Source organism: Trachemys scripta, chromosome 2 (assembly GCF_013100865.1).
Source record: "Trachemys scripta elegans isolate TJP31775 chromosome 2, CAS_Tse_1.0, whole genome shotgun sequence".
Taxonomy (NCBI): domain Eukaryota; kingdom Metazoa; phylum Chordata; order Testudines; family Emydidae; genus Trachemys; species Trachemys scripta.
The window spans coordinates 78775907-78802360 of NC_048299.1; the positions used below are offsets into that span (position 1 = coordinate 78775907).

The 26454-nt window shown below is 43.6% G+C and overlaps 1 protein-coding gene across 1 annotated transcript in view; it reads left to right on the top strand.

Moving 5' to 3' along the window:
- The window catches only part of TGM4 (transglutaminase 4), a 27056-nt gene extending 602 nt beyond the window's left edge, over positions 1–26454 (top strand). The window contains exons 2-14 of the mRNA XM_034760983.1: positions 9137–9319; positions 9674–9780; positions 10343–10472; positions 11022–11140; positions 12829–12936; positions 13567–13741; positions 13874–14012; positions 15805–15908; positions 18482–18733; positions 19885–20187; positions 21217–21386; positions 24089–24225; positions 25591–26454. Coding sequence (XP_034616874.1) covers positions 9137–9319; positions 9674–9780; positions 10343–10472; positions 11022–11140; positions 12829–12936; positions 13567–13741; positions 13874–14012; positions 15805–15908; positions 18482–18733; positions 19885–20187; positions 21217–21386; positions 24089–24225; positions 25591–25732 — 2069 coding nt within the window. The 3' untranslated portion in view covers positions 25733–26454. The remainder of the gene's footprint in view (positions 1–9136; positions 9320–9673; positions 9781–10342; positions 10473–11021; positions 11141–12828; positions 12937–13566; positions 13742–13873; positions 14013–15804; positions 15909–18481; positions 18734–19884; positions 20188–21216; positions 21387–24088; positions 24226–25590) is intronic.

Consider the following 26454-nt stretch of genomic DNA (forward strand, 5'->3'; position numbering starts at 1 on the left):
CAATTTAAGCCCATTGCTTCTTGTCCTATCCTCAGAGGTTAAAAACAACAATTTTTCTCCCTCCTCCTTGTAACAACCTTTTACGTACTTGAAAACTGTTAGCATGTCCCCTCTCAGTCTTCTCTTCTCCAGACTAAACAAACCCATTTTTTTCAATCTTCCCTCATAGGTCATGTTTTCTAGACCTTTAATCATTTTTATTGCTCTTCTCTGGACTTTCTCCAATTTGTCCACACCTTTCCTGAAATGTGGCACCCAGAACTGGACACAATACTCCAGTTGAGGGCTAATCAGCGTGGAGTAGAACGGAAGAATTATTTCTTGTGTCTTGCTTACAACGTTCCTGCTAATACAGCCCAGAATGATGTGTGTGCGTGTGTGTTTTTTGTTTGTTTGTTTTTTTGCAACAGCATTACACTGTTGACTCATATTTAGATTGTGATCCGCTATGACCCCCAGATCCCTTTCCACAGTACTCCTTCCTAGGCAGTCATTTCCCATTTTGTATGTGTGCAACTGATTGTTCCTTCTTAAGTGGAGTACTTTGCATTTGTCCTTATTGAATTTCATCCTATTTACTTCAGACCATTTCTCAAGTTTGTCCAGGTCATTTTGATGTTTAATCCTATCCTCCAAAGCACTTGCAACCCCTCCCAGCTTGGTATCATCCACAAACTTTATAAGTGTACTGTACTCTCTATGCCATTATCTAAATCATTGATGAAGATATTGAACAGAACCGTCCCAGAACCGATTCCTGTGGGACCCCACTCATTATGCCCTTCTAGCATGACTGTGAACCACGGATAACAACTACTCTCTGGGGATGATTTTCCAACCAGTTATGCACCCACCTTATAGTAGCTCCATCTAGGTTGTATTTCCCTAGTTTGTTTATGAGACGGTCATGCGAGACGGTATCAAAAGCCTTACTTGAGTCAAGATATACCACATCTACTTCTTCCCCCCATCTACAAGGCTTGTTACCCTGTCAAAGAAAGCTATCAAGTTGCTTTGACACGATTTGTTTTTGACAAATCCATGCTGACTGTTATTTATCACCTTATTATCTTCTAGGTATTTGCAAATCGATTGCTTAATTATTTGCTCCATTATCTTTCCAGGTACAGAAGTTAAGCTAAAGTTAAGATAAATACACTTCTTCTCCACTCCTTTTCCTGTTTACACAGGATCGGAGGGGACCAGGATTCTTTGCCAGTCTTTCTGGTCTGTGGCCCGGGTTCATAGGTCTTGGAATTTCAGCCCTTTTCTCTTCAGGCTTTTCTTGAGAGAATCTTTCCATCATATCCCCTCAGTCTTCCATGCCGTTCTTTCTGTCCTCTTCCTCCCGTGCTTTCTGTGCTGGTTGGTCTTCTCCCATTCGTATTATGTGTCCAAACATATACTCTTAAGCCTACCATTGAGAGTCCCAAGTTCATCTTCCCCCTAATTTCTTCCATGCGCACTCTGTCAACCAGCTGCTTGCCTGCCATCTTCGGTGTATTATTTTCTATTACTCTCTATGTATCTTCTCTTCTTCCATCTCTGTAGGATTGACCATTTCCAAACCACAGAGCAGGCAGGGACAAATACACCCAGCATGCACTTTTCCTTTCGCTTTGTTACTGAATTGCTGGTCCCACAGCACTCCTGCCATTTCTTTCACTGCTGCCCATGCCCAGTGGGTTCTTCTTTTCAGTTCTTCAGAACTCCCTCTAATGGCCCTAAGTGTACTTCCCAAGTATACAAATTCTTTCTTCTGCTTCAGCTTCTCTCCTGAAACTTCAACGAACAGATAGAAATGCAGGTGGGTGCATATGTTTTATATCTAGCTCCCCTTTTCCTTGTTAAGTCCAGTGCAATGAAGAATAGCTTGTCACTGGACTTTTTACAGTACAATGGCCCTTTGTGCCACTTGTTATGTAAGAAACTGGGCTGCCTTACAAAATACAGATCCTGAGGTAAATCATCACCTAAAGTGAACAGAGTTCAAGTTGTGCTAGAGATCCCCATGCCATGGGCAGGCTTCGGTGGGAAGTTCTTAGGGACTCTTTCATCTCTGCTGCTTTGAGCTTGGCTGTGAGAAGATGTTTGCGCACAGGTCCCCGTCATAGAGGTAAATGATTGCTGTTAAATCAGGGTAGTAAATTCTACAGTCCAAATTGTAATTTGTCACCTGGCCTGACTCTAAACTATCCTACCAAAGCTTAAAGGTTCAATTCCACAATGCAGGAGCTCTCCTGAGTAATCCTTACTACCACTGAAGCCAAACACACGCCCTCTACCACCCCCACTTTAAAATTAATTCTGTAATTACTAGATTTAGGAGCGGTAAGCATTAAAATGCTAGGCCTAACAGTGAGCCAGACCATGATCCCAGTCTGTGTATGGAGGGGCCCCTGCACATGTGGCTCTCCTCCCTTGTTCATGGAAGGTGGGTTCAACTGCCTCCATGGAGTCATAGAAATGTAGGACTGGAAGGGACCTCTCAAGGTGACTAGTCCATCCCACCCCATGCTGAGGCAGGACTAACTAAACCTAGACCATCCTTGAGACGTGTTTATCCAACCTGTTCTTAAAAACCTCCAAGGACGGAAATTCCACAATCTCCCTTGGTAACCAGTTCTGGTGCGTATAGTTAGAAAGTGTTTCCTAATATCTAGCCTCAATATTCCTTGCTGCAAACTAAGCCGGTTACTTCTTGTCCTGCCCTCAGTGGACATGGAGAACAATTGATCACGGTCCTGTTTATAATAACCATTTTCATATGTGAAAACTTATCATGTCTCCCCTGCACCTTCTCTTCTTTAGACCATACCCACCCCACCCCACTCCACCATATATATCTGAGCCTTCTCCTTGCTTATGGTGTTGTACTACCTTACCCAAACAAGGTAGTGCACTGCTAGGCTGAGAGACTAATTTGGGGGAACCTCCACAAGGGAAATCTCACGGAGATTTTCAACCAAAAAACCCTTTCTGTGTCTTTTGCCACATAAAGGGACAATCGCACCCAGTGTTTGGAACTGTTTGCAGCTGCCTTGAACAAAATAATGAAAAGCTAAGAAAACAAATGTATATTTCTATCTATTTAACTAACTATGCAGATGCGCACACACAGGATAGAACCATGTCAAGGCTTTAGTATGCAGACAATATATCTATATGCTCTCTCTCCTTTTTCTCTTTACCGTTTTTCTCTATACATGTTATATTAAAAAACTATCTTACTAGAACATTGGAAAGTCAAGCACTCAGAAGTTAGCAAATGCCAAAACTAAGGATGCAAAAAAGATTTAAGATTTTCCAAAAGAATTCAGCATAAGGCAGACACTTAGCATGGGAACTTTCAACCTGGATGGTTTAAAGTTGGGAAAATTATAAGCAACCATAAACAAGTGTCAAAATGGGAAGTGTTGAAAAACCTTAACTGTAAGTTGTGTAACCGGCTCTGCTTATAATTATTATTAATTATGTATTATGCCTATTATTAAAACATTTATCAGGCAAAAATACACTGAGAGATAAATCTAGCTCTCAGGTATGCTATGTATGCACAAACTGAGTCAATTCAGTTAATCAAAAAATACATAAGTAACATACATAAGGTAGGAAAACACAGACTTAAAAGATTATTATAATGATGAAGTTCAAAAACCTCTGGTAACTGCAAACTAATAATATCCCAATGAACTTCAGGAAATATGATGTAAAAGTATCCTATAAATAATTCACTATGTTCTATAAATAATTTTTGATTGTGACTTCTATTTAATCCACCTTTGTGACCAAATTATCAAAATTAGGTATTTTGCTTGAAAAATAAATAAAAAGGTAATTTTGAGAGCAATTTTCTCATGTCAAATGTGTAAGTACACATGCACACATAATGACATACAAGTAGCCATTTGCACATGCAATTAATCCTTTTGCACATGCAAATGAGTGTTTGTGGATCTGTTTGCTTGTCCATTTGAAATCTAGACAACTAAAAAAAAACAAAATAAAAGTCATTTCAGCCATTAAACTTGCACATGAGATTCTGCCAATTTTTTTTCTCATTTTACAGGTATATTTTCCTATATTTAGAAATGTTTTTCTCTCCCTTGTTGCTGTTTGAAAGAGACAAACTACAGAGGACTCTGCATAGCTAATTAAGGCTGTATCTTCTACTGCAGTTAACTCTAGTTATCTACACTCAAGTTAGTTAGCCTAGCTTGGGTGAGAGCAGCCACAATGCAAAATCTCAGTTGCGCTGCACAGAGTGATTGTGTTAGCAGCTGATGAGTTGTACTGACTCAAGCTGCAGCCTCTTCCCCCAGACAGGCCAGCCAACTCAAATTGAAAGTACCACCACGCTCAAATTAAGGGATATTGTGTATGGACAGTTCTGGAGTTAGACACCACATGAGTTATAACTCGATTTAACTTTGCTGTGAAGCTCGTAGGGGAAAGTTTGCAGGGGAAATAGTGAAACTGATTCTACACAGAGCTGCAAAAACACAAAGTAAACAAAATGGGAAAATAGGCACAAATATTTTTCTCTAAGCCTCTGATATAGTCATTGTAGGTCTAACTTGTCACACTAAGGAGCTTGAGAGTGCATGCTGGGGTCCATTTAAGCTGTCAAATAATGTTTGGGAAATTATCAAATGTTTCCTCATGCAGCTGTTGGTCTGATCTAGATGAGTCAAGCCCTAACTGTGTTAGCATCTAATGTAGTACAGCTAATACAACAGGTACTGGCTGGGCACTGCATTTATTTCGTAGATATTGTGACTGTTTCTTGCTTCCCATGGTGCAGTTAATGTAGCTACATCTGTCCAGCCATCCTATAGGATCTTTTCTCTTTGAAATACCCCCCTGGCCTTTGACTGTTCTTTTTCTGCTGTCATGAGACCCTTTTAAATTCCTGGATCTTCTACACATGCTTGTCACAGCCACAAATTATGTCTGCCGTAGTCATAAGCAACCAAGATTTACACAGTACTTATAAATGAGTCTGGAAGCTTAGAGTGTAAATAAAAACAGCATTAGGGGCACTTAAATAGAAAGTTACCTAAGCTTTAGCCTGGCACTCCTTGGCTTGTGCTGTCACACCTTTGCAATCAAACACCAAGAAACCAAGGTAGGACTGCTCCAAGAATAGTTATTTTAAATATGACTGTTAGCTTTGTTCTGCCATTGCCAGACCCCTGCAATTTTATTTATTTATTTTATTTTGCCTCGGGTAGCATAGTGGATTTGACTTGATACCATAGCTCTGAGCCTCTGCTGCAGCTAAGGGGCACTCATGCTGCTCAAAGGGTGGAGTACAAAGGTGCTCCTTTACCCCTACCTGGGCACTGGAATAAATTTAGAGCAGCCTGAAAGCTGCTCTAAGTTACATTGGCTGCCAAACGCCCCAGAAAGCTGTTATGAAAGCAGGAGACTGCTGGGGTGCAAGGATGGCCTGCCCAAACTGCCTGCACTCACTGCAGAGTAGGAGGTGGTGTAGGGGCCACTATGATGAAAGTGGCTTCCAGGCTGCTTTGCTCTGGGTGAGTGTCACAAAGCTGCCTCAGTGGAGGGAAGAATTGGGGCCCCTGTGTCGTTTCAGTAATAGAGCAATAACCATCAGGAGGAGTTTTTTAGAATGTGGCATCTGTATGGTTGATTGTTTTACTAGACGTAAACCGGAATAATGCTACTAGGGTGAAATCCTGGCCCCATTGAAGTCAAGAGCAAAACTCCCCTTGACTTTAGGGATATCACCCCTAAAGTTTAAACACTGCCCCCACTCTAGTCTGACAATACATTTAGCTGAGTAACGTTTTGTTGCTCTAATGCTCCTTTTGTTTCTTGATTGGTCAGGGTGTTCCTGGGTGAAATGTTTTTCAATTGGTCATGAGCACAGATTCCCAAATGAGATTTACTAGTTGTAATACTGTAGTTTACAAGGGCCCGGTCCTGCATGGTGCTGAGTGCCTTCTGCAGTGTCTTGTGGGATGCTATTTCCCATTGCTCTGAGCTCCCAATGACATCAGCACAGTCTAATTCATTAGGAACTAAGGATACGCTGCACCTGGCAGGACTGGACCCTAAAACTCTAAATCTTAGCGGTCCAAATATGGCTTCAATGAGACACCTGCTGTTACTATTATTTATTAGTTGGTAAGCACAAATGATGTGCTCAGGTCTGTACAAGATACAGACACAGAGACAATCCTTGCTCTAAGGAGAATACCCTTAGAAGTAAAACCCAAAGAGGACAGATCCTTGAAGCTGCGCTGTGCTAGTTAAATGCCAGTGCAGACCTTTTAGAACTTTCTGAACAGGCCTGGACATGAGTACTTTCCTCATACATAAACTGAAGTGATTACAGTATTCGCTATCTGCAATAAAACCATACTGATGGTCCACTGAGGAGATCCCTTCCGAAGAGCTTCAGAAATCTATTTTAAAGGGCTAATAATGAAGCGTCTATGCCTAAAATGTAATCAGTCTTATTTTGGTTGTGATATTTCACTATGGTACTTATTGGAGAGCAACAGGAAGAACAAACTTCCCCAGGAGTCTCAAAGATGAGCTTGATGCGGGTACGATTTATTTTAACACAGACGACGATGATTGGTATTGCTGTAGCACATACAGGTGCTGCTCAAAGAACAAAACCCCATTGTACTAAGTGCTGTGTAGACATGCAGTGAAAAGATAATCCACACCCCCAAAGAATTCATAGTCTAGGTTATGAGCTGGCACAACAGATGAATGAGACAAATTGATGTGGGGTGAGGGAGCGAATGAGGTATCAATGAAGCATTAGGAACACAGGAATTGCCAGACTGGATAAGATTCAAGATCCATCTAGTCCATAGTATCTGAGAGTGTCCAATACCAGCTGGTGCAGAGGAAGGTATAAGAACTCCACAGTAGGCAGGTGTGGAGTAAGCTGCTCCCCCCCCAGGTCTCTCATTGCTGTCTAATAGCTAGAGATTGGCTGAAGCCCTGAAGCATGAGGTTTAATATCCCATCCAAAATTTGTTGTCAGGATGCAGTTGTCATGCAATAAGCAGGAGACGCAGCTCAGCACCTGCCTAGCTCATGTCAGCTGGTAGCACAGAAGACTAAACTCTAGAGTAAAGTTTAATTTCCAAACCATGGCAACGTCCCCGTAAGCGACAAGGATGTAATCCAAGCTTTTGTTGACCAAGAAAATGGTTACACAAGGCACATTGTATAGAGCTGACAGTGCTCACATCCCCCGAGAAGCAGGGTGTGCATGAGCAGCCGTGGCAAAAGTTGGCAATCGCCTTGCTCTGCTCCGTTCTGTTTTCAGTTATCACAAAAAATCCTGAACAACTAATCGTTTATTGTATTTAGAAGGGGCAGGAGGGAAGCGCATTGCAGAAACCCAGTATCCGAATGTTTTGGAGAGCAATGCAGATAAGCTACTCTCTTCTATGTAGGTTCTTATATCATGCTCATCACCACTATATCTGAGCACCCTCTGGTAGCACATTAAACAATGTAGCTAACATCTGTCTCACGTTTGTTTTATCGCCCTCACCCCAGGAGGGGAAGTGTGTACCAGGGAGTGGTTTTGTTTATTTGTTTGTTAATATCTATACACATGCATGTTGTTCTATGTGTAAATGAAAGAAGGTAAAGTCAAAGAAATGTGTCTTGCACTCGGAGTGCACGGTGGTGAGGTTTGGGATGGTCTTTAGTTCATATAAAAACAACAAGGTGTCCGGTGGCACTTTAAAGACTAACAGATTTATCTGGACATAAGCTTTCATGGGTAAAAAACCTCACTTCTTCAGATACTCCATGCATCTGAAGAAGTGGGTTTTTTACCCATGAAAGCTTATGCTCAAATAAATATTAGACTCCTTGTTGTTTTTGTGGATACAGACTAACATGGCTACCTCATACTTTAGTTCCTATAGGAGTTCATTCCACAGTCCTGGGCCAGCCCTTGAGAAAGTTCTGTCCCCCACAGATGAACTTTACCCTTGTTGTAGAGTTCCGTTGTGCCAGAGGAGCAACTGGCACAAACAACACAATTGCCAACTAAACTGAACACATCTGGCATCCGACTAGAATTTAGCTATCTGTTGTTCCAACCATCCCGTACCCCTCGCCACAGGGTATGAACGCTTAGCTCCTACAGGTGCAAAAATGAAGACCTCTACAAGCAGAGCTGAAGGAGCAGCACAAGCTTAATTTGTGTGGTAGTGGCCGGTGTTTTTGGAAATGAAGGTTCTGGGTACTACTCCTGATGCTGCATGTTGGCTGTTTAGATGCCAGTTATGTCATCCCTGTGCTGCAGTCCCTTTACGCCGGCTGCTCTGAGAAATGCCCTTGAGATAAGGGAAGCCCCCCATGTGGCATAGCATCAGCACAGATTGTTCAATGCCAGCTACGATAGCAGGTCCCCAAACAGGGAACATGTTGGGGGCTATTCCTGAGGGAATGGAGTCATGAGTGGAGTGCTTCTGAGCTCTGGCAGTTCCCACCTGCCTCGATGACTCCTTGGGGCCTTTGGCAGCCAGGCCCAAGGGAGAGCAGTCCTACATTGGCACCCAGATTGGGTAAGGAAAAAGTGGCATAAAGTCACCTTTGCCCTCCCGTTTTGGGCCCTCTGCCTAGTGCTGGTTGGGTATAGAAATGAATGGGGCCCTTTGTGGCTATGGCTTGGTTATACTTTGCTGCCAGTGACATCTGAACTTAAGAAAACTGAAGGAATTTTAAGAATCTAATTTATTTGTATTTTGTACATTTTGTTCAGTTTGGGCACTGGGTAATCAGAGCCTTTTCTGTTTCGCTGTTATTTCTAGTCACTTTCACCCTTCCTTGCACGATGTTATTGACTAGTTAACACTGAGGCGGGGGGAGTTTAGAGGCAGGATGATTGTTTGGGGTCCTAACGTGAGTCGGTCCTAAATCTCTTTAAAGGCTGTTTGCACTTAGTCATCAAACACATGTAGATGGGCTTGGGAGTTGGGTCCCACTCCACTAAGAATAGAAACTGCACTCAGTTGTTTTCATTATTTAACAAAATAAACAGTAAAAGCAACTGGAATTTCCCCCCCATTGGAGTGTTTTAACATCAAACCGTTTCTCTTTCTCCCTCCTTGCTCACTGTTTCCAGCCAGCAGCCTGAAGACCCTTGGAGTTGATTTGCTCCAAAAGCAAAATGCCCGTCTTCATCACACTGAGGAATATCGTGAGACCACCAGTCTGATTGTGAGGCGAGGGCAGGTGTTTCAGTTAAAGCTGACCTTTGACCGGGAGCTGAAAGACAATGACGAAGTGGTGGTGCAGCTCAGTGTCGGTAAGAACACAACCCTTTAGCTCGCAGCGGTATGTCTAGCAATGCAGGAGTTGCCATACTGGGGTACACTAGCCCGACCAGACGTGTATGGTATCCAGTCTCGACTAGCCAATGCTGCTACAGAAAAGGGTGAAGGTTTGGATGCACCAGGCCAATTTTATACTACACCATGATGGTGGAGACTTAATTTCTTCCAGACCGTGGCTGGTAGCTAGATTATAGATCAAAGCATGAGAACAGGAAATAGAACCTTGTAGTCCTGACTACCATACACCTGGTCTAACCATTAGACCTTGTCATTTTATCACATGCTGATTCACACCTCCTCTGTATTTTGTATTGATCTATTTCCAGGTGAGAAACCAATGGAATCCAACGAGACCCTTTTGTCGATGAACCTGAGGTCTGGGCAGGACTCCCGGTGCTGGTGTGCCAACATCTCTAACACCAGTGGGAAGGAGGTAAACAGATCACTTGTACACATAATTCATTCAAGTGGCAAATGAAAGGACCACTCAGTGCTGCAGTGGCAGAGTGGGTGCTCTGGGTATGCCAGGGCCTGAGGGCGCTGTGGAAGCAGGGACTACACTCAGCTTTGGGGAGAGCGAGAACACCTGTGTCACTCCCTAAGGCTCCCTTTGAGGCAGATGGATGCAAGGTGGAACAGAGTCAGCAGGCTTCAAGGGAAGCTGTGCCCTTTTCTGTGCCTGGGAAAGAGTTACTGCAATATGGGAAGGGGAGTTAATTGGGAGACATGGGAGAGTACTCCGAGCTCTGAGATTGGCTTCTGCTGCCTGCTCGCTAGCTTTATAGGAGAAACACCGTCCCGTTTAATTCATCGCTCTATCACTATATTTCTGACAGCTGCCTCGTCCTCATCCCCTCCATTTCTCCCTTCAGCACGTGCCACAGGCTTGACTAGATTCGTTGCTGTAAGATCGGAGAGTGTTACTTGTACCACATTTGTTCACATTGAAGAGGGGGCAATGTGATGGATAATCGCCTGCCTTGTGCTTTGCTTAGTGCCTGGTAGCTGTGACCAGTCCGGCAGATGCAGCTGTTGGAAAATACTTTCTGAGTGTGAAAACTGGGCCTCACATTTATAACCCTGGAAACAAAGTTGTCTACGTGTTGTTCAACCCTTGGTGTGAAGGTAATAGAAATGGCCTCGTGACATGGTTACAATGACTGCTATAGGAGATGATGAGACTTTCCTCTTTATTCTCAGTTTCTTGCTCCTCTTCTCTTTAAAACACTGATGCCTAATTCTGCAAGCCATGGAACGTCAGCCAATAATATTTAGCACTGATACTTGGCCGGACTGTGACACTGAATCCCTTACTCCCATTGGTGCTCCATTATTCACACTAATGGTCCCATTTAAGCCAATGGCACCGTTTCTCTGAGTAGCGGCTGATCAATGGGGAAAAAGGGGTTCACCCTCCAGTTCATTGTGAACAAGTAGGTGTTAAAAATAAAGACGTTTTCTACCATTTCGTAGAGAACATGGTTATTTTTCCAGGGATGGAAGAAAGTTCAGGACTTAAATCTGAACGCTCTTTAATCATTCTTCTGGAACCAGTGCTACTAACTCTAAGCTTCACTAGCTTTGTTTCAAGAACAAAAAAGACTTGTTCAGCCTTTGAAAAGATTTCTACGAAGTGCATGAAAATCAAGTAACATGTTCATGTGTTTTCTTCAGCTGACACAGTTTTCATGCCTAATGATACTGAAAGATTGGAGTACGTTCTCAGTGACACAGGCTACATCTATGTTGGATCAATACAAAATATAGTTGGAAGACCCTGGAATTTTGGACAGGTAAAAGACAGTAATAATATGGGCATGATCACGTGTGCTCGCTCTCTCGCTCGCGCGCTCTCTCTCTCTCAACATAAGCAGGTGCTATTCCAACAAATGTGACCTTTCTTGAGACCCCAGTTCAAGGAGCTACGTAAGCACACACATATCTCAGAGGTAATGAGTACTCTTATTCATTTCAATGCAAATACTCACATGCTTAAAGTAACACACATGGTTAAAGCATTCTTGGTAGAGGGGAGATGGCTATGGAGCCAACTTCCAGAGGATCTCAGGCAAATCCAGAGTCTAACCATCTTTAGGAAACTTTGTGAAACCTTATTCTTCAAAAAGGCCTCCCCACTGTATGAATGACACATCACGGACACCCCTTCTACTCAACCCCCCGATACCAACCCGCAGTCCCCCAAGACATGGTTTTAAAAGGTAAATTAATGAAATCTAAAAGATAGAAAGCAAAAACCCTAGTCCAAGCAGAGGTTTTTACCTCGAAAAGGGAGACATGCCAGAGACTCCACTAGGGACTTTGCTATTGCTGTTGATTTAACATGGTAGGCACTCAGATATTACCGTGATTGGAGACAGTCTAAAACCCTAAACGATTGATTTGATTTAAAAAGTGGTTGTTATTAGTGTGATAATGATATTCAGAAAGTGTTAAGAAATAAAAGACCTGATTCTCCACTCTGTTACATCAGTGTAAGAAAGGGGAGAACTGGGCCCAAATGGTCTAAAGACCTCATCATGTAATGTACACACTATACTGGTTGACCAGTGACTGAATGGGCGCAGTGGGTGAACTACCCTGTAACTCATAAAGGTCACTCGCCAAGGCAGCTGTGAGATACCATTAGCAGAGAAGTGGAGGAAATCTGTATGTGTGCTATAGATAGAGAGCTTTAACCTCTAGTGCTCTCTGGCATATTTCTTGAATTCTCTGTTCACACAAGTAATAAATAAATAAACAAAACAAAGTAAGAGGTATGTCTGCACTGCAATAAAAGATGCACTGCATGGCTGTGGCTGGCTCAGATCAACTGACTCAGGCTTGTGGGGCTTTGGCTGCAGCAGCTATAAAATTGTAGTGTAAACGTTTCCGTTCAGGTTGGAGCCTGGGTTCTGAGACCCCGCGAGGGAGAAAGGTCTCAGAGGACTGAAGAAGAGCTCTGTGTATGCATGTCTCTCATTTACAGAAGTTGGTCCAATAAAAGATATTGCCTCCCCCACCTTGTCTCTCTACGGTTAGGTGGCAATATATAGATTTATTCATTCTACTTGTTACTCACATGAGTAGTTCCACTGACTTCGGTGAGACTATTAATGTAACTAAAGACTACTCACATGAGTAAGCATTGCTGGATAAGGTCCTATATATTAATGCATGAAGACTGGTCTATGCTTGCCTCTCCCCACCCCACCCCATTCGAGGTCCTTCCATTTCAGCCTAAGACAGGGGTATGACAGTTCTGGGGCCCTGTTCTGCAGATAACCGGTGAACTTCAGTCTCCATGGAAGTCAATCCAGTACCGTTCATGAACACTAAATTCATTTGACATAATAAGGTTTGGAGGTTACTCTGAGTCATATCAATTAGTTGCTGTAAGAAAACTCAAATAGACTTGTCAGAATCAGGCAGTTTGCATTTGGAGCAGCAAGTAAACGGGCCTTTTTTTCCCTCTCCAAAACAGTTTGAGGAAGATGTCTTGGACTCCTGTATGTATCTCCTGGACAAAAGTAAACTCAAGCAAAAAGTTAGAAAAGATCCTGTGATTGTGTCCAGAGCCATGTCTGCCTTGGTGAGTCTCTCTGAGAAGTGACTTGCCATTGACTCATTTCTTTTTGTTTTGCTGCTACAAATCAGTTTGGCCCAACCCCTCTTCCTCTTGTTTGTCTGTCTCAATCTCGTCTGCGCCCCTGGCATTTAGAAACCCATTACAGGCCTAATTTGAAATGGATTTTGCTTATAACTCACATGGAGGAGGGTCTGAAGAAACTGGTAGAGGGAAAGATAGCTGCAATGTAGCATCCCCACATTATCTAGCCAGTCCTTTCTGATGCATGGCTGCTATGCTGAAGTTGTACTCTCTGCAGGGCAAGAATCAGAAGAACAGCTGTTGTACATGGTATGTTCCCCATTCAGTGCACTAGAAGAACTTATGATGCAAAATGCATGCTGAGTTACAGCTCCTCTGAGCAGCAGTTACACCTCCCCTCTGGATGTCTGAGCCTTACAGGAAGAACATGGGCAGCTGGCTGAGGGAAGCCAGCTAATGATAGCAAGACAGCCTTGCTAACTGTCATAGTTACAGTGGCAGTGGGTGCCCTGTGCCCAGAGGAAGTGCAGGCACAGACGAGATCTCCGTGACAAGTCTGAGTTCCACTGGGTCTCTTGCCTGACTTTGTTTTCTCTCTTCTCTGTGTCTGAGGTTAATTCCAATGATGACTCAGGAGTCCTTTTTGGGAACTGGTCAGGAACCTATACTGGTGGAACCTCCCCCGTGGCCTGGACAGGAAGTGCTCCAATTTTGCAGAAATACTACAAAACAAAAAAACCCATCTGCTTTGGTCAGTGCTGGGTTTTCTCTGGAGTTCTTACTACAGGTAAAATACGGTACCATCCATCTTTCCCGATACACCAAACTCTGGGGAGAGATTCCTCCTCACAGTGCAGCTGGTGGTGGGGAACTTTCCAAACCGCTTTTTCCAGTGAGGTTTCGTTCATGTATATTTCAGCCATGCGCTGCCTGGGGATTCCAGCCAGAAGTGTGACTAACTTCGCCTCAGCTCATGATACTGAGGAAAATCTGAAAGTTGACATCTACCTGAATGAAAAAGGCGAAAAACTGGATGACATGACATCAGACTCTGTCTGGTAACTCTAAAGAACGCTAGATAATTCCTGTACTCCTGAAGCTTTCCTGTAGAACTTTCATTTGTATTTCTAAGCACCAGGAGCTTTTTCTTTTAGAACTTCTCTATTATTTTGGGTTTGCAGCTGAACAATAAGAGGTAGCTTGAATATTTTCTATAGGCATTTCCCTGTTCGACCTGCATCTGAGAGGAATAGACAGTTTGGGCTCTAGCAGTGTTTGTGTTCTAGCCTTAGCTGCAGCTGTAGTTAAGGATTCCCAAGCTGTTCCATTCTAAGCTCTTGTTTTGACCTGCTCATATCTTTCTGTCCTATCCGGCTGAAATTTTGCATGCTTGGTCTCTTTCTGAAGTTGAATTTTCCTGCAAACCACATGGAAAAGTGTTTCAGCCATCTTTGTGGGTGAAGAAAATGAAAAAAATGCCTTTTTTTTTTCCATTATGAAAAAAAACCTTACGTATTACTTAGTTCTAGTGTCTCATAGACTTTAAGGTCAGAAGGGACCATTATGATCATCTAGTCTGACCTCCTGCACAACGCAGGCCACAGAATCTCACCCACGCACTCCTGTAACAAACCCCTAACCTATATCTGAGTTATTGAAGTCCTCAAATCGTGGTTTAAAGACCTCAAGGTGCAGATACTCCTCCAGCAAGTGACCCATGCCCCACGCTGCAGAGGAAGGCGAAAACCCCCCAGGGCTTCTGCCAATCTGCCCTGGAGGAAAATTCCTTCCTGACCCCAAATATGGCGATCAGCTAAACCCTGAGCATGTGGGCAAGACTCACCAGCCAGCACCCAGGAAAGAATTCTCTGTAGTAACTCAGATCCCACCCCATCTAACATCCCATCACAGACCATTGGGCATATTTACCTGCTAATAATCAAAGATCAATTAATTGCCAAAATTAGGCTATCCCATCATACCATCCCCTCCATAAATTTATCAAGCTTAGCCTTGAAGCTAGATATGTCTTTTGCCCCTACTACATGGTTGGTGCTTGACATGTGTCATGGAAACAACCCTTGGACCAGAGAAGTGTTTCCAAGTGACCTGATGCAATTTGGTGTTGACTTGGCCACATGAGCCTTTGAAAATCATACTTTGCCCATGAGCAGTAAGGGCCTAATCCAATGCTCTTTTAACTCAACGGAAGACTTTTATGGCCTACAGTGGACATTGGATCAGGTGGTACATTTTTAAAAATAACATTAAGGGTCTTTTTAGCAACGATCACATAAAGGGCCAGACTGTGGCCCCCTTGTTCAGGCTGAGTAGCACGTGGCTCCCCAACTAGTCTCATTGCCACCCAGGCGCGCCGCCAGCTTTTCTGCCACCCTAGGCAGCGGATGGTCCCACTGCTGAAATACCGCCGCAGTCGCCACTCTCCAAATTGTAGCGCCCTAGGCGACTGCCTAGGTCGCCTAATGGGTTGCGCCGGCCCTGTTGCCACCCGTGGTAAAGCTGCAGTGTAGACTACCAGTCAGTGTGAGTAAGGAGATCACAATCTGACCCAATCAGACAATTAAAGACAGAAAGAAGTAAGACTGCTGCAGTGGTTTACAGCTCTCTTCTCACAACGTGCAAAGGACGTAATGCATGGAAAATACAGATTTCCTCCCCCCATTCTTTAAAAAAGTATATCTGCTGTAAAAATGAGTCAGGGTACAAAACTGAGCCCACTTCTTCCTCTCGGGGATCAATATGATCACTCAGCTCTTTGGCTGAACATGCATGTTAAATTGCAGGGTGCAAATAATTTTGTTTTTAACTTTGCAACCTAATTGCATGTAGGAATTTTCACGTGTGGAATGATGTGTGGATGAAAAGGCCAGACTTGCCCCAGGGTTTTGATGGTTGGCAGGCAGTTGATGCCACCCCACAGGAGATAAGTCAAGGTAAGATTTACAAACAAAGAGACTCTATTGTGATTTGGGAGGCGGGGTGGGGGGGGCATGGAGGGATATTCTACAAGGAAAATTTTTCAGCAAAGCACTTAAACACTTTAAGCACTTGACTAATCCAATTCACGTCAAACCTGAGTGAAGTGAGTTGCCCAAGTTCACACAGGGGTAGAGCTGAGAATAGAAGTTAGATCTCCTGGTTCCCAGCCCTATGCTCTGACCTCTTAAATGAAAGTCCTTTGGCCTCACTGCTGGTGCTGTGGATATAAATGTTATGGCATTTTTGCAAGCAGAAAATCAAACATTTAATGGCACTAGGAAATGAAAATGGTTGGTTTAAGGGGTTGGAGCATGGGCTCCTGATCTGGGTTCTGTTCTCATCTCTGCCTGGATTTATTGGGTGACCTTGGGCAAGTCATTTTGCCTCTCTGGGCCTTAGTTTACCCAATACTGACCAGGAGATGATAGTTACCTGCCTAAAAGAGTGTTGTGAAGACTAATTGATTAATGTTAGCAAAGCATTTTGATGTCCTACGATTAAAAGCACTACAGAAAGGCAAAGCACTCTCTTTATTTTACAGTAAATTCTGTTGACACACTTTTTTCAACCTGTACCTTTTTGGGTCAGTTTCCAACATCCATCAGTATACATCTCTAGATCCTACAGATAAAGCAGGTTTCAAAGGGTTGGCCTGTGCATTAGCCCCTGTTACCGATGCTATTTAATATGCTGTCCCTTGCCATTTTGGGTTTGGGAACAGAGTAGTCAGCAACCGTATAATTGTAGCAGGAGTCAGAAGAGCTGAAATAAAGAAGGCCTAGAAATATCATTGCAAACTGAAAGATGCTGAACTCCAGCACATGCAGATAGATGCAAAGGGCCTGATCCTGCAGTGCTGCGTGGTGCTGAGCTCTGTCAACTCTCGTTATAGTCAGTGGGAATTGAGGGCGCTCAGGAAGCGCCGTGATATTGGGCTTCGGAAATCTTTTGCTGCTTTGTAAAACCTGCTTAGAAATTGCATGTCTGCAGCTGGTTTTATAGGGGAGAATGTGGTAGGATTCCTAGCAGCATCAGTTCGGCTGGGGATGGCAACCAGGGCTACCAACAATGAACGTACAAAGAATAGGATTATTTATCAGATCTCTCCTACTCCAGAGTAAGGAGGAGGCTGGAGGGAGATGGCATCTAACAAAGCACTAGGGGACTGCAGAGGGAGGGAAGGGGACAGAGTGTCATGAATAATAGGAAGTTTAAACTGGGACAAGGCCCTTAGTGCACTGAACCTGAATGGTTCTTATGGGGAATTGTTCCCAGTGTCTTGAGGAAAAAAAAAAGTTCCTTACAAAATCAACAATCAGATTTCAAATAACAATAAAACATTTATATGGTGCTTTTCATCAGTAGATTTCAACTGATTTACAAAGGAAGTCAGTATCATTATCCTTGTTTTACATATGGGGAAACTGAGGCACAGAGCTGTGCTTTGTCCAAGGTCACCCAGCAGGTCAGTGGCAAAGCTGGGAATAGAATTCAGGACTCCTGAGTCTCAGTCCAGTAGCCCATACTTCAGGGGCTTTATCTGACCCACAATCCCTTTTCCATCCCCACTCTGCATTGCGAATGGGCTGAAAGGAAGAGAAATCCCACTCCTTTAAACAGCTGAGGGAAGGGTGTCACTTTTTTGAACCTATGGAGGGAAACCCCATGTGGTTAGGGCTTCATAGGCTTCAGGAAGGTGGACAGAGATTGCATCGTCATGGAACAGTTTCTCTACCTGGTGTTCTTGCAAACTCCATGGCAGTTTATCATAACATTCTCACACTGCTTTCTTTTGGGGAATGGGTTATGGTAGAGGAGGAGGCAGGTGCTGTGCTGCTAGCCAGGAGGCCCAGGGAGTAGCATCAAGGTTCCAATACCTTCTGAGCCATGGGATTTCTGCAAAGGCTTCACAACAGGAGGACCATGATTTCCTCTCCCCAACCGGACAGTGAGTCAGAAACCACAAATTGCAGCTTCTCAGGTTTCCCATGTAATGTTGCCCTTTCTGTAGGGTTTCCCTGGGAAGGTATTACTGGCCCTGGTTCTATACATCTGTAAATGACAGGAAGTATTGTCAAATAGGGTAGTATTATCCTATATTACAGATGGGGAACTGGGGTACAGAGGGTTAAAGTGCCTTACCCAAGATCACACAGCAGGTCAATGGCACAACTGGGAGTTGAACCCAGGGTTCCAGAGTCCAACTCCCTGAGTCACAAGACTGTCTCTTTCTCATTCTGTGTTTCTTCAAGAGAGTAAAATATATAGAAGTTCTTACAGGCCACTCTGAGCTTTGCACCTTTGATACAAGTCACATTGCATCGTGTAAAAAATCTGCTACTTAAAGGAGCGAAAACGTTTTGGGCTCGGAACTAGTGTGGAGGAGTATTTATTGCCAGGTTCTGTTACCATGGGGGTGGGCCACTGCTGTGGGAGGTCAGGGATATTATGTGTATGTGGTGATTGAGGAAAATGGAGCCTCACTTAATACATGTGAAAAGCAAGTAACATTCAACATACTCTTTAGGTGTTTACCAGTGCGGCCCTTGTCCACTAAAAGCCATCAGAAGTGGAGAAGTCTATTTGCTGTACGACTCCAAGTTTGTGTTTGCTGAAGTGAATGCCGACAGGGTCTTCTGGCAAGTGAAGAACGTGAATGGCAAACAGAAACTTGTCAAACTGCGTGAGGAGACCAAGGCCATTGGGAAGAGTATCAGCACCAAAGCTGTTGGGAAGAACACAAGGGAAGACATTACGACACAGTACAAATTCCCAGAAGGTGACCGGTTGAGATCTTTCCTGCATCCTGTAGAAGATAAGATGAGACTGCTGGTCATGTGATTTTCTGCAGATACCAGAGTAGTCACATGCTTTATCAGTGTGGAAATCCGATCGGCTGCTTTAGTAATGCACATTTAAAGTGTACTACTCAGCAAAATACATTCAGAAACAGCGAGGGAATCAGGAAAATTCGCATATGAGTATCTTTGTGTCCGCAGTGACACCTGCTGGCTGTTTTCTAGTAAGAGGTTGTAGCAAGCATGCTATTAACAAGAGAAGTAGGCCCAATAGATTCAGCAGTTCTGCTTGATCCAAAACTGCTCCATTTCTTATCTTCTTCTATCAACAAATTATATCATATTTCAAGAAACCGCTCCTTCCCCCACCCCCCTTACCACAAACCCAAAACTTGCTATGTTAAGCAATGTGACTATTCAAACATCTCATTTGAGGAACAGCCAAATTGGGAAATCAGAGGAACATTGCAGAAAGGCATTTAAGTTAGACTCTGCATTTGATCCTTCTTCTCACCAGCCTTCCAATATAGATATTTTAGATAAGTTTACTTCTCCTCAGCTCTTGCAGTCTTAGGTCTTTGTGCTAGCCCATTCTTGTGAACAGAAGCCTGGGATCTCTGAACCTGCTTCACGCTCCATTCTGTATGTACAAAGTTCTATGGAACACTTTTAGTGTAGATTTTGGTCACCACGTATATTGATATTGACTCGCAGTCATCCTCCTTCACCCCTGAGTTGTGTAAACCTGGTGGCCTAAGTTTTCAAAAAAAGAGTAGTGTGGTTTGGGTGCCCAACTGAAGAGACTGATTTTCAGGAAGTGCTGAGCACCTGCCTTCTAAAGATCAGGGTCCCCTGAAGTGTCTCAAATTGACAACCCACAAAATTACTAGTCACTTCTGAAAATCTGGCCTGGTGTGTTCACCTACTGTTTAGATCCTATGGTAGAGTAAAATCCGGAGAGATATGTAGACTAGTTTAAACATGAAGCGCTCAGTGCTGGGAAGCATGTCTTGCTATGCTGTCTATATTTTAGCAGAAGGATAAACAGGAAAAATTGGACCAGATTGAGGAAATTACAGTGCATATTATTTATTATGACTTTAGCTTTGCTTTTCCTTTTCCTGGTATTCAGGCTCTCCAGAGGAAAGGAAAGCCGTGGAAAAGGCTTGCTCCTATCTGAACTCTTCAAATTTGGCAGTTTGTGAGAACTCAACTCCTCTTCCACCCCTCCAGGCTGGGATCCAACTGGACGTAGAGGGCGAAAAAGTTTTATGGCTGGGCAATCCCATTAATCTGAACATCATTGTACAAAACAGTTCTGCTGGTGCATGGACAATCAATCTCGTTGCCTCTTGCCAACTGCAGTCCTACACCGGGAAAGTAGAGGCCAATCTTGGATCCATCAAACAGACTGTCCAGACCGAAGGCAAACCTGGTAGGTCCAGGAATCTGTCCTATCCCATGTGCTTTCTCTTATGATACTGCAATGTGTCTTCAACAGAGCTAGTGTGGAATGACTGTGAATCAACACAGGTGTATGACCTGTGGTCTGACGATGCTTATGGCATAGCAAAGAGGGATTTGTGCAGGGGAGTCTATATAATTATAACACACTTAGGCACTTTACAATCCATCCTATCAAACTACTTCTGAATCAAGGAAACACACTATAACTAATAAATGTGGAGCGCTGCTGCCAAGAGTTACATATGGGACAGAATCTTCCCTTGTCAATCAGATATTGTTCACTTTAACTTTTCTCCCAGAGGGTCTTCATGTCCCTGGTTCTCGCACATATAGGCCCCATCATTACTGTGGGGAGGCCTGGGTGGGACTTTCTTTGGAGTTCCATTCCTCAATCCTAACCATGGCTTGCTTAGTAACTGCAGCCACACCCTTTTCTGTGAGTTTCAGCCCACGGCCTCTGCAGATAATTCACCTTCTGCCCATATTGGAACTAGGGATGTAAAAGTTTAACCAGTTAATGGATAAGCATCAGTCTTATCTGTTTCAGTTAAACTTCGCTGCTGCCTGAGCCCAGGACTCCGTTGCTGCCCCGGGGGCGGCAGCCAGGAGAAACCCTGGGCGCGGGGGTGGGCAGCGGAGTCCCTGGGCACTGGGGCCAGCGGTGAGGGCCGGCAGCCGGGAAACCCCGCAGCAGGGGCTGGCAGTGGAGCCCCATGTAAAACGTGGGGATCCTGCAGCACCCCCACACCCATAGTTCCCCAGTTACACGGTTACTTTTTTTAACCATTATTTACATCTCTAGTTGGAACCACATTAAACCAGAAGCAAAACAGTCACCATTATTGGTCCATAATTAAAGCTGTGCAGCACATCAAGTCTATGTAGAATAGATATCACCAAACATTTTCATGAAGATCAACTGACTTTCTGCTTCAACCTTCTGTTGTGTACAGAATATGCTGCATTAACATCTTTTTTCTCCCTGTTGTTGGTCCAGTTATTCAGCTCCCTCTGAATATAGCAGCTGATGCTTATATGAAGACTATAACATCTGTTGAGGATGAACTTCTCATCACAGTCAACGTTATTGCTGAGATTCAGGAAACTAATGAAAAGCTCACTGATGAGCTAACACTAACATTCCAATACCCCCCTCTCAAGATGGAGGTAAGAATTTAAATGACGGATGAAGCTGTGCATAGATACCCTGGTGATGGGTGTTCTACAAATGCCTATGCGTGGATGGCTAGGTAAAGAAGTGAGCTAGAATTGTGACTAGAAAGGCTAGTGAGAACTGAGCATCTGGATATTTTCCAAAATAAGGACATGGAGCCCTGCTTCCAGATAAATGGAGGTGCCCTGAACTACCTCAACCTAACATCGCAGCCAAGATTTTCAAAAATTGGAACCTGAAACTCTGCTCCTCCATCTATATTTAGATACCCAAATAAGTGGCTTGATTTTCAAATGTGCTGAGCACTCAACGCTCCTATGATGGGAGAGCTGCTGGGAGCTCAGCTGTTTTGAAAACCAGGCCTCTTGTTATAGGGCTAAATACCAGAGTGAGGAGCCTGACTTTCAACTCCTCTTGTTACAAAGGTGGCTGCAGTGTTTGACTGGGCACTGCTGTGGCATTTTAAAGATGTCATAAAGGTGGACTTTAAATCCCTTGGCACAGTCCCTCACAAAATCCTGGCTGAAAGATGAGTTCCAGTTGGTATAACTCTGTGTACGTTCATGTCCATTGAAAACTGCCTCAGAGGCTACTGACAAACAGATATGTACCAAGGTAGGCCAGTGGGTGCCGTAGGGATCAGGGCTAGGCAAGATTTCATTCAGCATTTCTATTAATGATCCAAATAACATATTCACTCAATGTTATTGTAGACTAAAGGCCAAATCCTTCTCTGGCTTGTGCTACAAAGGCGAGCCAGGATTCTGGGAGACACATCGCTCTCTGTAGTTAATGCTGCTGGCCAGGGTGGTATTACACTGGTGGGCCTGAGGATAGTGAGGAAAGAGAATGTTTTAATGCACCTGTGAAAAGAAACAGCTACGTGTGCTGACTGCAGCTTACATCCTCACTGGCCTGTGGACTCCTAAAATACACAAGTCAGCACTGTAGATGGACATCCTCCTCCCTTGGCAATCTCACATCTTAGGGAGAGATCCTAGATCCTACCCTGTGCTTGCATGAGAGTAAGGGGCTATATCAGCCCTCTTTCTCCCCTAGTCCATCCGTGCAGCACCAGACAAGTACAGCAAAAAAAAAAAGAGAAGCTGATGATGTTAGAAATAATACACTGTGATAGAGAGATGTTTGAAGCAGGGACAGGAAATACAATAGGTATTTACATCCTGATAAAATGCAAACTGATAGAACCGGGGAATAGTTATCCAAAATATAGCGATCTGATAAAGGGTAAATAGTCCCAGAGCCCTAATATTTCACCTGATCTACATGAAGGAAGGGATTTTTTTTAAACAGGATTTTGATGCTATTCAATGGAATTAACCCTGCAGGGCAGAAAATGCAATCCAGGATAGACTGAATTTCAAGGCCCCAGAACTTAATTGGAAAGCAGTAATGGGGGAAAAAAACCTATTTTAGGATTATATAGGACCACAAATTAGATGGAAGTTTGAAATGCAAAAAAAAAATAAATAAATAAAAAGGGGGGGGGGCAGCCAGTGTTTTGGTTCTCTAGGGCATTTAAAGTAACACCAAATATAGGCTAGAATCACAGAGGCTTCACCTCAGACAAAAAGGAGGTGATAGTCTCACTGTGCCCAGGACTGGTGAGACCACACCAAGAATGCTATGATTATTTCTAGGTAGAGATGAGCCAAGAGTCCACAGGCCTTCAAAATCTGGACCTGGGACTGCAGCCTAGACAAACCCTCCAGCCCAGGGCTGTTTAGACTCTGAGTTCTGGTTTGGCCATTATCAAGATGGAGAGTAATCATAAAATGAAAATCTAGCTTCAGGGTATGTCTATACTTGAAACACTACAGTGGCGCAGCTGTGCCACGCTAAGTCTTCAGCGTAGACACGACCTATAGATAATCCCCTTTCCCGAGAGGCAATAGCCTCTTCCATCGACCTAGCACTGTCTACTCTAGGGGTTAGGGCAGTATAGCTATGTCTCATAGGGATATGGATTTTTCACAGCCCTGAAAGAGGTAGGTATACCAATGTAAGTCCCTAGGGTAGACCAGGCCTCAGATTCCAAAGTCTGGGTGTGTTCAAACTGGGAGGTTTGGTTTGGGCCCATTTCTATCTCTGGGCTCCTTATTCCCAAAAAAGATGTTAACAAATTGGAGAGAATTCAGAGGCCAAATAAATAGAATAACCGGAGAGAATGACCTCAGAGGAAAAATTAAGAGCAGACTATTTTGTCTGAATGACAGGTAGGATGGTCATGAGAATCAGCTACCTGTATATAAACACTGAGGAGTGGGAGGAGCACATGTGGCAATAATGAAGGGGCATGGAATGAAACTGAGCAAATTAAATGTTGGGTTGAATATTAAAGTCTATTTCCTGTCAATGAAATCTATTAGATGGTAGACTCCCAAGGAAAGTTGTGAAAACGACATTGTTTGAGTCATTTAAAATTGGAGCGTACAAAGCCCTGGAGAATCTATGTGGAAAACAACTCTGTCTTGGCAGGGAAATGGACCAGATGACTAACATCTCTGGTTTCAGTTAACTCTCTGACCTCAGCTGTTTGTCTTTTTGACTAAGGCATGACTTTCTCATGGTCAGTCTCTCTTTTAATGCAATCTGCCATAAACACCTTCTATTCTGCTTTTTAATAAGAGGATGCACCTAATCTGTGCCTCTGTAATCCTTCTTTATTTTGCAGATGCCAGAAACTGCAAAGATTAATGAAGATTTTATCTGCTCCTTTATCTTCAAAAATACCTTGTCTATTCCCTTGGAAAAATGCAAATTGCATGTAGAAGGACTGGGCATTTTTAAAATGGAAACGATTGATCAAGGGTGAGATTACACTTAAGATAATTGTGGTACTTTGCATTAGATTAATATACAACTTCTGCTGTCTGTAGAAATTTGTACACTTTTTAAAAACAATTAGGTTCATCCAATAATATGTCTCATTGCCTTTATAAAGTCTATTGTCCCTAGTCAGACCTGATGCAAGCAGGTGCAACGCCACACAGTATGTGTCTCTGTGTAGCAGCCCATCTAACCTTGGTTTATTCAACATATACAGCTAAAGAATTGATTTTCTTTGCCTTTTCCTTTCAATGACTTTAGCCTTATAAGAGGTTGGGATGGTCTACCAAGGAAAGTGGAGGAAGTGAAAAGAAACCTAGGGCTAAATACACAGGACACTTAGGCGTAGGCATGCCGGACTTTAAGGCAGCCTGTTGCCTGATGGAGTCCACAGCCCCGAGTTAGGCACCCAGGTTCCCAGCATACAATGCATGAGGAGAGTTAGGTGCCTAAGAAGGGGATTCACAGAAGCCAGCACAGTGAGTGGAGAGCTACCTAAGTGAGCAAGTAGGAAACCCTGAGGCTAAGTCCCACCCCTCTCAGGGTGCTCAGCGCTTAAGTCCAGGCCGGCGGGTGCATCCTCTCCTGGAGTTAGGTGCCTACGCCAAGTCAGCTGCTTAGGTAGCCTGTGGCCCTGCAGCCAAAACCCAGAATACCCAAAATCAAAACCCATTATAGCTGATAGCCTAGTGGTCAGGGCACTCACCTAAGACGTGGGAAACCTAAGTTCAAGTCCCTGCTCCAAATCAGGCAGAGTGGGAATTTGAAAACAGGCCTCCCACATCCCAGGTAAGTGCTCTAATCACAGGGAAGGTGATATGCCCCAGTCTGCAAAATTCCCCATCTGTTCGCCCCAGCAGTCCATTGTGACGATTTAGACATGCTCTAGGAACACCTAATGGATCAGTCACTGAAGGCAAGATAGGTGGGGAAATGCCTATTCTGAGAATCCTGCTGGGACCTAGGCGTGAAGGAGGGTGCTGAGCAGGTTGGGGCACCAGGAGTTAGGCAGTTTTGTGCATGTGTACCTGCAGAAATTTAGGCACTAGTGTTAGGTAGAGCTCAGCGGTGAGGTGCCTAAATGTTGTCCTTTGGTGCCTAACAGCCACTTTAGGTGCCTAAGTCCCTTTGTGGATCTAGTCCCTAACCACCAATTGGCTCATTAATTCATTCCCCACCCACCACCCCTATTAGAATTTTTGTTTTACTTTACATTCAGGCTGCAGGAAATATCAGCTCTATGTTGACTACGAAAGCTATATTTCATTCGCAAAGAAACCGTTGGAAAGGAATGAATACATATAGCATTGTGTTAGTAACTGTCTTTTTTTTCCCTCTTCTTCTTAGGGACATAATGCCTGGTAGGATCATTAAATCCCAAATAATATGTGCTCCAAATAAAACAGGAGAGAAAAAAATTGTAGCCAAACTGACCTCTAACCAAGTCAAAGGAATATCTGGGGAAAAGACGATTACCATCACCGCCTAGGGGAATTACTGAATATCTTAACAGGGTGTCAGTCTTGGTCTTGCTGAATATGTACTAGAGATGGATGTCACTGGCACTGCCTGCCTCCTTGATTAGTGGATTATAGGCTATAATAGGAGATAAGGTAATGTAAGTGGCTTAAGGGCACAGTTGCTTTGATTCTAGTTAATGGGGATTTAATAAAGATTGTTAATCTACTCTCACATGTATGTATTTGTCTGTTTATGATGATTAAGGACTTGTTTTGAGAAAGTGGGAATGGTTAGACTCTGGCTCACGCTGGGGTTAGCTTTTCCTTTTGTAACAATCACAAGCTTTGTGTAATGATAATGCTATCAGTATCTGCACACTGTTTTGCCTTTTTAAACTCCCACGTTGGGTGAAGTAATGATTTATCTGTCCATTACTGTCATGCCCATTTTGGTGTTCCATGTATGCCTCAATTCATAGGATGGATTGTGCTGTATCATATGTTACCGGACTGACAGTATCATGCACTGTCATGGTTGATATGCAGGTATTATGCATTACTGTGCTCATTGTAGCATACTGTGAGGTTTCACCACACATAACATGGCTTTTCTTAAAGGAACAGCCTAAAACTGGATCCCAAGCAGAGGTCTTCTGAACAGTCCCCCTTTTATTATCTGTTGCGTAAATTCTTTTTAATTTGCACTTGTCTCTTTCATGACAATAAACCTTGTTATTGTTGGGTTCTGTAA